At 42.7% G+C, this 14595-nt stretch overlaps 1 protein-coding gene across 1 annotated transcript in view; it reads right to left on the reverse strand.

Annotated features, from left to right (window-relative positions):
• Positions 1–1059: 1059 nt before the first annotated feature.
• The window catches only part of LOC149466005 (indolethylamine N-methyltransferase-like), a 36818-nt gene continuing 23282 nt past the window's right edge, over positions 1060–14595 (reverse strand). The window contains exon 4 of the mRNA XM_089673088.1: positions 1060–6985. Coding sequence (XP_089529214.1) covers positions 6565–6985 — 421 coding nt within the window. The 3' untranslated portion in view covers positions 1060–6564. The remainder of the gene's footprint in view (positions 6986–14595) is intronic.

The following is a 14595-nucleotide window of genomic DNA, read 5'->3' on the forward strand; positions in this document are numbered from 1 at the left end:
AATTATGACAAATCACAGCTTAAACTATATTGCTTTGCATGTAATGAGTCTATCTCATATATTAGTTTCACCTTTTAAGTTGCATTACTGAAATAAATGAACTTTTGCACGATATTCTAATTTTTCGAGTTTCACCCGTATATATGCCATAGTTTGGAGACGCTATAGCTTTCACACAGACTAAATAATATGCACTGCTTTGGGTTATTTTTACTCCAAAAATATAGCAGAATACATTTTGGCCTAAGTTTATGAAGAAAAATTATTTATTTGCAAAATTTTAAAACAAAAAGTAAGCAAAAATGATTTGTTTTTCCACATTTTCGGTATTTTTTCATTTATATAGCAAAAAAATAAAAAACCCAGTGGTCATCAAATACCACCAAAAAAAAGCTCCATCTGTCTCAGAAAATTTAAAAATTTCATGGGGGTACAGTGTTGCATGACTGAGTATTTGTCACTCGAAGTGTGATAGTGTTGAAAGCTGAAAATTTTCCTGGACCGGAAGGGGGTAAATGCCCCTGGAAGTTAGAAATGACTGAAATAGACATCACTATTTCCATGATCTCCACTTGTTTCTGGGTCCCATGCTGAACAGCCAGACTGCTGCATTCTGAGCACAGGAGGTCAATTGCTTGGCATGGACACCATTCAGAGAATGCTTAGCATTTTCTGACTGAATGGAAAGCATTCTCTGATTGGATGAGGTGGAATAGTAATGTGCAGCAGCTCAGCACAGAACCTTGAAGCAAGTGGAGATCACTGGATTAGCCAAGTCTATTTCTGTGATTTCCAGTTTCCAGGAGGATCAGCCTGGTATGGTATATACATATACAAATGAGATCCATCTTGGATTTCCTTAAGGTGAGAGCAGGGCCATCTTAACAGCATTATGGGCCCCTGGGAATAGTAATGCACTGGGACCCCTACCAGCCTGCTCTAATTTGCACGCCTATGCTCAAGAGGTAAAGTATAAATAGTTGATAGAGTTAAATATACAATTGAGTAGTTCATCACAAGCAAAGTTCTGACAAAGAAAGGAACATGATTAAACAGCACTGGAAAGAAATGGAAATATTTTACTTTATTTTATTTTTATTTTCTGGCACGTTTTTTAAAGAACACGGCTGGTTTAGAGACTTTATTACATAAGAAATATAGACACGGCTTGAGTCTTCACTTTGTTTGTTGATTTTATTATAATATTATTTATTCACAATTGCCACATGTTATAATCACAAATAGATATACACTGCTTATTGTATGATTTTGTATTGTGTAGCACATTTGGTGTTATTGTAATAATAACTCCCAGCTCTGGTATCAGTGGCAATAATAATAGCCTCTAGCATCGGTGTCAGTGAATGCAAGAATCACCCACAACATTGGTGTCAGCGAGAACAAAAATAACCACAAACACTGGTGTTAGTAGATGCAATAATAATCCCGAGCATTGGTGTCAGTGGACCCAATAATCACCTCCAGGATTGGTGCCAGTGGACGGAAGAATAGCTCCCAACATTGGTTTCAGTGAATACATTATTAATCCACATTTGTGTCAGTGTATGCAGTCACAACCCCCAGCACTGGAGTCAGTGGATGCAAAAAATAACCCTCAGCATTGGTGTCAGTAGACACATAAATAACCACCAACATTGATGTCAGTGGACACAATAATAATCCCAACATTGGTGGCAGTGGATGCAATTAGAACCACCAGCACTGGCATCAGTGGACACAAGAATAACCCCCAACATTGATGTCAGTAGACACATTAGTAACCTCCAGCAGTGGTGTCAGTGGAGGCATAAATAACACTCAACATTGGTGTCAGCGACCATAATAATAACTCCCGACATTGGTGCCAGTGGATGCAATAATAATCCCCAGCACAGGTGTCAGTGGGTGCAATAATGACTTCCAGCACTGATGTCAGTACGATTAACCTCCCCACCATAGGTGTGCACAAGGGGTGTGCCGGATGTGCCTGGGCACACCCTAATCCCCCTGTGCGGCACAGATTCTCCCTGATATTTCACCATGGGGCTCCTAAAAAAACTATAAAAAAACAATGCAAAAGTAAAATAATAAAAGTTAAAAACTACCAACACTGTCCATTGCCTTACTGACACCAGTCTCTGCCGTACTGACACGTTCACTGCTCTACTGACACTATCCATGTTTTAATACAATTTGAAATGCTTTTTTACACTTATTTATAAGTGTGTATATATATATATATATATATATATATATATATATAAACACTACAGATATGGAAAATATGGAAACTTGCAGGTGTGAAAGTGACGGCATGCTTCGCGTTTAACGTGGAAGTGATGTAACATTCTTTTGCGTCCACTTTGTGATGAGACGTCTAGCTAACTTGTGGGAAGCCTGGGAAGGGCAAATTGTTTGTGCCCACTTAGCTGTTGCCTCTGTGATTGAAGTTGCCAATTTATTTGCCATGTTGCAGGGTGCAGTATGAAAGGCTATGATGGCATATACAGTTTCTGTGGAAAATGTTGTCTGATAAGCATAAGTGCAGTTGACCTGGTCAACTGACCACAAAAGACAAAGACATTGCACAGGACTGTGAACCAGAATAAGAAAACAACTGCTGCAAAAGTGACTGCAGAGCTCAATCTCATCCAAAGCCTGTGTCCACAAAAACTGTGCAGAAGGAACTCCATAGGAAGAACATTCAAGGGTGAGCTGCAATTGCCAAACCACTAGTGACCGATATTAATGCTCACAAGAGGAGAGAGTGCTGCAACACCCATAAATCGTTGACTATCGATATATGGAAGACTGTCTTATGGTCAGATGAATCGAGCTTCACACTGTTCCCAACCACCGGACGCGTTTACATGTGGCGAATACCATCCCAAGCTTACAACCAGGACTGTCTTGTACCAATGGTAAAGTATGGTGGTGGCACTATCATGCTTTGGCCAGCCATATATTGTTGCAGGCTCCATCATCACCTTAAAAGATAGAGTCACTGCCAGTGACTATATAAAAATTTTGGCCAACTCCATGGTGCAGATATTGTTTCCTGAAGACCACGCCATTTACCAAGACGATAATGCTCCGATTCACACAGCAGGTGTTGTCAAATCATGGTTTGACAAGCATGAAGAAGATGCCTCGCACCTTCCCTGGGTCGCTGGATCTCAACATAATAGAGCCACTATTGTCAATTTTGGAGAACAAGGCTTGGGCTTGTTTTCTCTGTGAGAACTGGAATTATTTTGCATAGAGAGTGATATCAGATTCCATTATCCACCAACCAAGACTTATATTTGTCAATTCCCAGGAGAATTCAGGCCGTCTTGGATGCCACAGGCGGTACAACACCATATTAGGTAACAAATTTGTTCACTAGATACAGCACATCATTAATGCATAGGTCATACACAGAGGTATAGTAGATGCTGAAGTAGTTAATGTATAGGTAACATACTGTAGGAGGATGGAGATGACAGTGTTAATGCATTAATGTACAGGGTATGGGAAGGGGTTGATATACAGGTTACTGGAGACAGGGTGAAGCTGAGATGCAGAGGAGGGGATGTGTGAAAGTGTTAAAAAAAAGTCCTAAAGATCATAGTAATTAAACCCTAAACCTTGAATCAGCTTACTACCTGTAATTTTCCCTGCCCTGGACTGGCTAAATTTTGTGTGGCTTTGCTGTAACTAGTTGATCTGAAATATACTTGATAGGTCTTCTCAGGTTTATCCCTAAACTTGGTGGCTGATTGCTGATCTACTGCTGGAAAAATTTTCCAGCAATAGAGTGGGAGGGTCAGTCACAGAGGTTATAAAAATTTATTGGACCCTAGCTAGCCCCTGGGAGGCTGGCCAAGAAGGTGTGGCTGGGGAGAAGATATGTGTTTGGGTCAGGGGCGGACTGACCATTTGGGAACTCGGGCACTGCCCGAGGGCCCGGGGTCAGAAGGAGGCCCCATGAGATGCCCCTGTTACCTTTTTCATAGGCTTTTTGGGTGTGGTTTAAGTGTGGGCAAGGACACAGGGGCCCCATGGTCCCCTATTGCCCGGGGGCCCCATGAGTTGTCAGTCTGCCCCTGGTTTGAGTGGGTCTGGTCAGAGCTCTCTTCCCCTGGGCTTCCCCCCTGGGAGGGGGCATGTAAGTGATCCAGAGAACTACTGGTACTAGACCTTGGCATGTGCTATGGGCTGAGGGCCTAAAGAAAACTTGCCTAAAGGAAACTTGCCTGTTGAAGTTCAGCTGGAGAGGTGGGGTCCTTTTGCCTGTAGCTCCAGGTATGGAAGTACTTCTTGAGGGTGAGATGTCAGAAGCTGCTGCTTAAGGACAGTGACTGTTCTCATAAGATCATAGATTTACTGGCTGTCATATCTGCTTCAGCATTATTTTAAAGGCTGCTACTGTAGGCCCAATACTGCTGAGACAAGGTTTCTCAAGATGCTGTTCTAGGAATATTTGTATGCCTAGGGTATTCTGCACCCTAAACCCTCCTCCCTGCATTTTATTCAAGGCCTGCAATAAACCCTAAAAGACACCTAGGCTGGAGCCTGAGGTTGGTGGTGTGCTACTGGGACTGGAAACAGAGTGAGTAGCCTCTGAAGTGGCAAGGGGAATTCAGTATATTTCCTGTGGCTCCAAGGGCTATGGCTACATCTACTAATGTATGTTAATTTAAAAATTACAATTAGACATCGCTATAGGAAGATTTGGAATGATCTGGCGTTAAAGCAGTATTAAAGAGGAACTTTATCCATAACAAATCAATAAAAAATAATGTTGTTTAGCAAGGAACATACATTCCACATTAATAATTACGCTACCAAAACTGGTGTGTGCTGTAAATTGCCTCCAGCATTGTTCCTGTTTCTTCATTCCTGGAGGCAGCCAAAAAGCCCAGAGCCTCTGAGAAGCAGTAAATTTGTAGGCTGTCAGCAGATCGGCATCTACATTTTTGGCACTGTACCAAACAATAGAGGGCAACTGAGCATGTGCAGAGCAGGGTAAGACAGTGTATTACTGGATTGTAAACAGTATAGGCACTTATTTTTATCCCCTTGGCGCTGGTGCCTCTTTGCCCTGTAAGGGGTTTCAGATGCTGGGATGCAGGGCCGTGTTTCTGATCATGTGACAGCTGTGATTGGCTGTTACAGCGGTCACATGATCGAAACGCTCCCGATCAGAAGTAGAGATCAAGAGCTGTCTGTTTGCTGCTGGAAACTGTGACGGGAGTGCACAGAGTGCGCACTCTTGGCACAGTCCTGTTTATCTTTATGTATGCCGAGAGGCCTCATATATGTGTATGGTGAGAGGGAAGGATTGTTTTACATAGCTATACCTGCAAAAGTGGCCACCATGAAATGATCCAGCAGGATTTTTCTGGCTAAATTTCCACTTTAAACCCCAAAACAAAAATGTAATATATTGCAGCTTACCAATCATTAAGCGTGGTGACTGCATTAGTTCTCTTTTTGTATCCCTTTTTCTGTTTATTTCACCTGGTGATCCAACCAGTAACACAATGCCTGTCTTAGGGTGTCTGCATTATGGATGAAGTAGTAAAGTAGACACCTTTGGACAGCAGTTTGGGGAGAGGGTAGTGTGAGACTAGTAGATTTAGATGGACTTGACTAACAAATTGCAGCTGATCTCCAGCTAACAGTTATAGTAAACCTTTTTTTTTGGTGGGGGAAGGGGGGGGTAAAGGTTTTACATAAATTAATAAACGATGGCCACTGTAAGCACCCCTGTCAGTGGTAATTGGTTTGTCTCAACCCTCTAACTGACACTTTGTCTGCACAGCTTGGTCTGGTAAAGGAAGCTGAAAAATTACAGACATGGCTACTGATAGAAACCACAGGGCCCCATTCAGCCAACTTGACAGGATCCCCTTCCCCAAACAAAAACACAGTTTACTATGCTTCAGTTATGAATGAACATAGTGAGCAATGGGTACAAATCACTCATTGTGTTCATTCATGAAAGGAAGGGGCTTGCAAATATGACATTTACTGGACCCTTCCCCCACTCTCAATCCCGAAGGATCCTATTGCAGCTTGCAGCTGCTGGTGGGAAGGAAAGGGGGGAAGCCAGCCGCACTGCAAGGGTGAGGGGCCTAGGCAGCAGGGGGAAATGTATTGTGCACAGGGAGGGTGATGTGTGTTTGGGGGGGTTGGGCAATTAGTGGGACAGATCCCCTGTATGGCTCTCCCTACTACAGCTGAAAGCCGGCAGGAAAGGAGAAGAAGCCAGCTGGGTGTAATTGCCCCCCCTGCTGTGCCGGTCACCCTCTCTGCCCACATCCAATTCACCCAGCTGCCCAGGCCCTCTACTGGCCTGGGCCCCATACAGGAGGACCGGTGGTACCCCCTTATCCATGGCCCTGATTACAGGCATGTTGGCTGGATCACAAAGGAAACAAGTCTAGAAAAGAAAACTAATGCACCCACACCACATCTAGGAATTTGTGAACTGCAATATAATACATTTCTGTTTTGAGGTTTAAATCCGCTTTCAAGATAATTTTGCCTTTTTTTCTATTGTTTCTCTCTATGGCTTCAATATTTGCAGGCTAGAAGACAGAAAGAATTTTTACAATTAAAAGTATCTTCTGGAATAACAAAGTCAGTAAATGTTGTAAACTCCTGCATCTCACACCCACTATCAGCTACCGCCTCTCGCACAATATTTTCATCAAGTGACAGAACTGGAAACTTTGCTTCGCCAACCAGGTAATACGAAGCCCCTAAGTAATCGGTGATAATGAGATGGCCCCCGGGTCTGATCAGAGATACAACGTTCTTTAGGGCAGCTTTATAATCTTCAACATTCTTGCAAGCACAGATGAGACACCCGGCAACGATCACACAGTCTGTCAGGGGAAGGGAATTTGGCTCTAGGGGATTGGATTTGGTGACATCACACCTCATGAGTGAGACTTTCCTGCGTATCTTCTCTGCCTTCTCCTCCGCTGTGGACCTAGAATTGAGAACATTAGAGTGACTACAGGTATTCGAAAAAAATGACCATGTTCAAGTTTTTATTTTACCAAAGCAACGAGACCCAATTGAAACTCAGTTCTTTACAGAGAGATGTGTATGAAACCCAACACCGATTATGAGAAAGTAGTGTGGATTATGGTAACACCATAGGTTCATAAATGTTACTCCAGAATCACCCTATAGCTTTCATCGTGCCCATTGATGACTGTGAACTGAACCAGAATCAGACAGCTCAGTTCACAGACACAGTGTACAGAGCTGATCTGAGCGGCTCTGTATTGTCTGATCACTGTGACTTGGCTCGAATCAGCACTGTACATTGTGTCTGTGAATAGAGCTTCTTATCTCCATCCTTTCTCACCTGATCTGTATATTAAGCCTCTGCCTCCTTTATCATGCACAGCTGAAGATTAACCCCTTCATACACCTACTGTACGGAAGCCCTACCTGTACATAATTGGGCCCTTCAACTCTTCCTTTCTCTCTGTGACTTTGCTGTGTCTAGTACACTATTACCAAGCTGAATGGTTTATCCACCGTAATACCAGCATGTTGCTTAATTTCCAAAAATCATAGCAAAAACTGAGATCACCTTGGAATATCCACTTTCCAAAAACGCTCAGGGGTGTTCCTACTGTTCTGGCAATTTATTTGATATGTTTTCATAAACAAAAGTAAAAGGAAACAGCATTTTCTTTTGGTGGTATTTAATAACAACAGTATTAAAAAAAAGCCTGTCTTAAAAAATAAGATACAATACATTTGAGTACAAGGCTGCATGACTGAGTAATTGTTGGTCGAACTATCACAAGACTGAAAACTGGAAAATGGTCTGGCAATGAATGGGGTAAACACAATCTGGTACTCAAGTGGTTAAGTAAAGTTCATTCTGTTTTGTGATCTGTCGGCACATACCATCAAAGCCCATGAGAATTATGAACAGCTTCTGTCCAACCTTCTCATAACAAAAGGGTCATTTCGTTCTGGTGAGCTTTTTGTGTGCAGAAGGTGGAGGGTTTGGAGCTAATTGATTGGAGCGCACTGTGATGAAGGAGTAGTATTGTTTATAAGAGCAAATATAGTTTTTTCATTACACCACAAAGAAGATTTATAAGAAAACTTAGACATGTTGGATTGTTGGACTTTTGAAATTCAGATCATGCAATAGTTTTCCAAGATCACCTTATTGTTACAGAAACACAAGATTTTATTACAGATTGTGCGTCATATTTTCTGGGAAATATCGGTAAGGGAAGCACAGTAAGAGGTTCATCTGTTTCATTTAGGTTTTATTGCATTATCATATACATAGGTTATGTATATATGTTTGCAATGTGAATTATTAGTGTAACACCATAGGTTTCATATTCTGTGTGCTGTATATACGGTAACTTGGTTGTAGTTAGGGATGTGATTGGCTGATTAGCAATCTGTGTTCAATCACATGGCAGCAACGTAATGCATTTAGGCATGTAGATGTGGTGAAGACGGCTTGCTGAAGTTGAAACTGAGCATCAGAATGGGGAAGAAAGAGGATTTAACCGCTTTTCGACCACCCACAGTAGATTTACTGCTACAGGGTGGCCCCTCTACTCAGGATCACACTATATATATATATATATATATATATATATACACACACAGTGGGGCAAAAAAGTACTTAGTCAGCCACCAATTGTGCAAGTTCTCCCACATAAAAAGATGAGAGAGGCCTGTAATTGGCATCATAGGGAGACCTCAACTATGAGAGACAAAATGAGAAAACAAATCCAGACAATCACATTGGCTGATTTGGTAAGAATTTATTTGCAAATTATGGTGGAAAATAAGTATTTGGTCACCTACAAACAAGCAAGATTTCTGGCTCTCACAGACCTGTACCTTCTTCTTTAAGAGGCTCCTCTTTCCTGCACTCATTACCTGTATCAATGGAACCTGTTTGAACTTGTTATCAGTATAAAAGACACCTGTCCACAACCTCAAACAGTCACACTCCAAACTCCACTATGGTGAAGACCAAAGAGCTGTCAAAGGACACCAGAAACAAAATTGAAGACCTGCACCAGGCTGGGAAGACTGAATCTGCAATAGGCAAGCAGCTTGGTGTGAACAAATCAACTGTGGGAGCAATAATTAGAAAATGGAAGACATACAAGACCACTGATAATCTCCCTCGATCTGGGGCTCCACGCAAGATCTCACCCCGTGGGGTCAAAATGATCACAAGAACGGTGAGCAAAAATCCCAGGACCACATGGGGGGACCTAGTGAATGACCTGCAGAGAGCTGGGACCAACATAACAAAGGCTACCATCAGTAACACACTACGCCGCCAGGGACTCAGATCCTGCAGTGCCAGACGTGTCCCCCTGCTTAAGCCAGTACATGTCCGGGCCCGTCTGAAGTTTGGTAGAGAGCATTTGGATGATCCAGAAGAGGATTGGGAGAATGTCATATGGTCAGATGAAACCAATATAGAACTGTTTGGTAGAAACACAACTCGTCGTGTTTGGAGGAGAGAGAATGCTGAGTTGCATCCAAAGAACACCATACCTACTGTGAAGCATGGGGGTGGCAACATCATGCTTTGGGGCTGTTTCTCCGCAAAGGGACCAGGACGACTGATCCATGTACAGGACAGAATGAATGGGGCCATGTATTGTGAGATTTTGAGTGCAAACCTCCTTCCATCAGCAAGGGCATTGAAGATGAAACATGGCTGGGTCTTCCAACATGACAATGATCCCAAACATACCGCCTGGGCAATGAAGGAGTGGTTCGCAAGAAGCATTTCAAGGTCCTGGAGTGGCCTAGCCAGTCTCCAGATCTCAACCCCATAGAAAACCTTTGGAGGGAGTTGAAAGTCCGTGTTGCCCAGCGACAGCCCCAAAACATCACTGCTCTAGAGGAGATCTGCATGGAGGATGGGCCAACATACCAGCAACAGTGTGTGCCAACCTTGTGAAGACTTACAGGAAACGTCTGACCTCTGTCATTGCCAACAAAGGATATATAACAAAGTATTGACATGAACTTTTCATATTCACCAAAGACTTATTTTCCACCATAATTTGCAAATAAATTCTTTCCAGATCAGCCAATGTGATTGTCTGGATTGGTTTTCTCATTTTGTCTCTCATAGTTTAGGTCTACCTATGATGCCAATTACAGGCCTCTCTCATCTTTGTAAGTGGGAGAACTTGCACAATTGGTGGCAGACTAAATACTTTTTTGCCCCACTGTGTATATATATATATATATATTATAATGTGATTCTGCATTTCCGGGTAGGGGGCGCGTGCGAGCGCCCTACCCGCACCTCTGATCGTGGCCCTGGGTGTCAATCACGGGTCCCGGCCGGTGATTACCCACCAGCATGCACTGATTACCGGTGATCATTAACAGGGAGGAGTGCTGAATTGTTTACCAACAGCCCTCCTCCCTGTCAGTTTGGGCACACTGCTCTGGATGGCTGAGCAGAGCCATCCAGAGCAGTGTGCTTAAAGTAAAGCACACACCCCCCTAGTAAAACACTCCCTACACACAGTTAACCCGTTGATTGTCCCTCATGTTAACCCATGCCTGCCCAGTGCCATTAATACAGTGTCAGTGCATTTTGTTTTAGCACTGATCACTGTATTGGTGTCACTGGGGATGTCGGTGACACCAAGTTATTTCCCCTGTGTCATAATGCCCACCGCAGTCCCACTATAAGTTGCTGATTGCCGCCATTATTAGTATTTAAAAAAAAAAAAAAAAAAAACACAATTCCAGTATCTATACCGCCATTTGTAAACGCTATACTTTCACATAAACCAATTAATTTACACATATTGGGATTTATTTTTAGCAAAGACATGTAGCAGAATACATTTTGGCCTAAATGTATGATGAAATTTGATTTTTAAATTTTTTTAATGGACATGTTTAATAGCAAAAAGTCCAAAATAGTGTTATTTTCTCAAAATTGTCTGTTTTTTTTTTTTTTTTTTTTTAATAGCACAAAAAATAAAATGCGCACAGGCAATCAAATACCATTGAAAGAAAGCTCAATTTGTGGGAAAAAAGGCAGTAAATGTTGTTTGGGTGCAGCGTTGCATGACTGCACAGTTTTCAGTTAAAGTAACGCAGCACCATAACGTAAACCACTTCTTTAACTGCTCCCTGACCGCCCTATAGCAGAAATACAGCTACAGGGCGGCACAGGTGTGGAAAATCATGTATATACATGTGATTCGCGCTCTCGTGGTTTTCACGCCCCTCCCAGATAGCATCAGATTGCCCGTCAGTAATAACATTTAACCCCTTGATTGCCAGGAACACACTCATACACAATAAACCTCCATTGCTAGTATACTGTCTGAACGGATCAATATCTTTGATCAGATCAGCACTATACCAGCATTCACATTAGTATAGTGTCCCCAAAAACACAGCATTAGCAGGATCAGCCCCGCACCTGCCAGCACCTGCGTTTAGCCCCTACACTTAACCCACCCCCCTTCTCCCCCAGCAAGTGCAGTATCAGTAGGTCACTGTCACTTGATACATTGCACACAAAACCGCAGTGTTGGCAGAATCTCTGCTAGAACTTGCTGGTAAATTTTGATGACTCATGTGCACCAGAGTGCCAGTACTAGTGTCGCTCTACCTTTTGGTGAACTGGCGAGCACCAGCGGCGTAGTACATCCTGGTCTTTCACATACCAGCACTGCAGTATGACTTGGTGACATGGTGAGTCCCCTAAGCGTAGTACAAGCTGGTGCCATGCAAGCACATGTTTTGTCCCACAGCCACCAAGAATTTGCACACAGGCCCGTAGAGCCCCTAATATCCTTCCGGATGTGCTTGCAAATCCCGTTGACAGCCCACAAATGCTGCAGCACCTGTACTTCCCCCACTCACTGCCCAACCCGGAATTCAGGTGGAAACAGCAAATTTAACTACTCCCCTTGATTTTTTGGAGCTGTTTTTCATGGAAGATCTGTATGCATTGTTTGTGGATCAAAACCATTTATATGCACAACAATTTATCACCGCCAACCCAAATTCAAACCTTGCCAGACCATTCACATGAAAACCCATTACGGTTTCCAAATTTAATTCTTTTTTGGGCCTAAGCCTCAACATGGGCATTACTGAAAAAATGAATTGCGGTTGTATTGGTCCACAGACCCGATTCATCATATGCCCGTGTTCTCTGCTGCCATTGCCAGGCATAGATATGAGAGTATAATGTGTTTTATGCATTTCAGCAACAACACACTCTTGTCCTCGGGGTAACCCTGAATTTGACCACATCCACAAAATTCGGCCCCTCGTAAATCACCTTAACCAAAAATTTGCAGATGTCTATACTCCCCAGCAAAAATCTGTGTTGAGGAGTCCCTCATTAATTTTTCTGGCCGCCTTACATTCAAACAATTTCTCCCCAGCAAGCATGCCAGATATGGGGTCAAGATGTATAAGACCTATGAGAGGGCAACAGGCTATACATATAAGTTTCAGATTTACGAGAGAAAAGATAGTCAAGTGGAGCCCCCCAGATGCCAAGACTACATTGGGAGCAGTGGCAAGATAGTTTGGGACTTGGTGTCATCCTTTTTCCATATGGGGTACCACTTATACGTGGATAATTTTTATTCAAGCGTGCCACTGTTTAGACATGTGTACAATCTTGGAATTGGTGCATGTGGCACCGTATGACCTAATGTGTGCCCACCATTAGAAGCGGGTGGATGCAGGGTGGTATATTCTAATGGTGGGCATACCACACACTTTTTCTGGCAGAGAAGAACATAGCATATATACCCAACAAGGACCAGTGACGTACTGGTACATCACTGGACTTTGAATGGTTATACAGCTGCAGGCATCATCCTGGTATAGTTTTTTCAGCCGGCGATCAATTTTCATGTCAAAGCAATCCTCGTAGCTAATTAGCTTCAGAATTGCTTTTACAAGCAGTGGGAGACAATGCCCCCCTCCCCTGCTGCCTTCCACTGCCTTCTTGGGTAATGACATTGCGCGGCGCACTGTGTTGATTACAGGTTGCCATAGCAATGGTAGCATTGGCGAAAGTTCCCGCCCCTTTGTTATGGCAACCTGTCAAGCAATTAATCCAGCGGTGTCCAAAACACAGTGTCTGTACTTCCTCCTTGCAGATCCTATTTCTCCTCCTGATCCTAACTCCTCCCGATTGCGTCATTTCCGGTCTCAAAATACTGTGAGATTTCACTATTAGGCTTCCCGAGGACTGCTGGGATAGATGATGCTGATATCCTAGGAGATCTCAGGAATCACTTAAAGTGGAACTCCACCCAAAAGGGGAAGTTACACTTTAAGGACTGCTCCCCCACTCCCCATAAAGGATTGGCACCTTTGGGGGGTGGGGGAGCGGGTGCCCAAATTTGACAGGTACCCGCTCCCATTTCCGGTCCGATCGCTTAGGCGATCGTTTTCAGGGAAACATCCACCTATTTAAATACCAATAGGAACGAATGAGGGGAGACAGGTTATGTATTTTACCATGCCATCCCCAGGGTGTAAAGTGACTTAATATATTTAAATGAAAGCAATTTTGGTTTTGGGAAAAGCGACTCCTGAAATGTTTTTTTCAAAAGTTCTAAGACCGTTATTGTATATACCAAATTTTAAATTCATATTTGTACCACACATTATCTAAAACACTTTATAAACATGTTTGACAGTCAGATCTGCTTCTTCAGAGCAGGACAAATATGTATTACAGAAGAGAATTTATTCATAAGAGGTCTAAACAATCTGGAAGCAACATAAAGGTTACATAAGTATATGTCTTTTATTGACATAACATCACAAAAGTACAAGGGCCAACATGTACATTTTCCATAAATAAAATTATCTTGTTACAACTCCATCATTTAAAATGCAATACTAATACAACAATATCATTTCAGCAGAAAACAATGAGCTTTAAGATAATAATTCTGGTACTTTTAAACAATGCATTCATAGAAGTAAATTAGGTATGTCCTCCTAATTTGACACAAGGACCAGCTCAGGAGATAAAATATATGGAAGAACGATCATTTCTCCTGGAGGTGGGAGAAGACCTATGAGTAGACAGGTGTGATTCGTTTTGTTACGAATCATAGTTCGGACAAGATTTTCTTTATTTGTAGATTCTAATTAATCACATCATAATAGTAACAAATTTCAATGAATCCAAAAAAAATTGTAATGGAAACAGCAACACACATCTCTACCTGTGAGGGAATTTAAAAGGGATATAGAGGGCAAGGCAAAGAGCGAAGGGCCAAAAGTATTGGGATGCCTACCTTTATACGCACATGAACTTTAATGGCATCCCAGTCTTAGTCCGTAGGGTTCAATATTGAGTTGGCCCCCGCCCTTTGCAGCTATAACGACTTCAACTCTTCTGGGAAGGCTATCCACAAGGTTTAGGAGTGTGTCTATGGGAAGGTTTGACCAATCTTCCAGAAGTGCACCTCTTGGTCAGGCACTGATGTCGGACGAGAAGGCTTGACTCCCAGTCTCCGCTCTTATTCATCTAAAAGGTGTTCTGTGGAGTTGACGTCAGGACTC

This window comes from Staurois parvus, unplaced genomic scaffold (assembly GCF_062004578.1).
Source record: "Staurois parvus isolate SC_StPar_1 unplaced genomic scaffold, SC_StPar_1.0 ptg000135l, whole genome shotgun sequence".
Lineage (NCBI taxonomy): Eukaryota > Metazoa > Chordata > Amphibia > Anura > Ranidae > Staurois > Staurois parvus.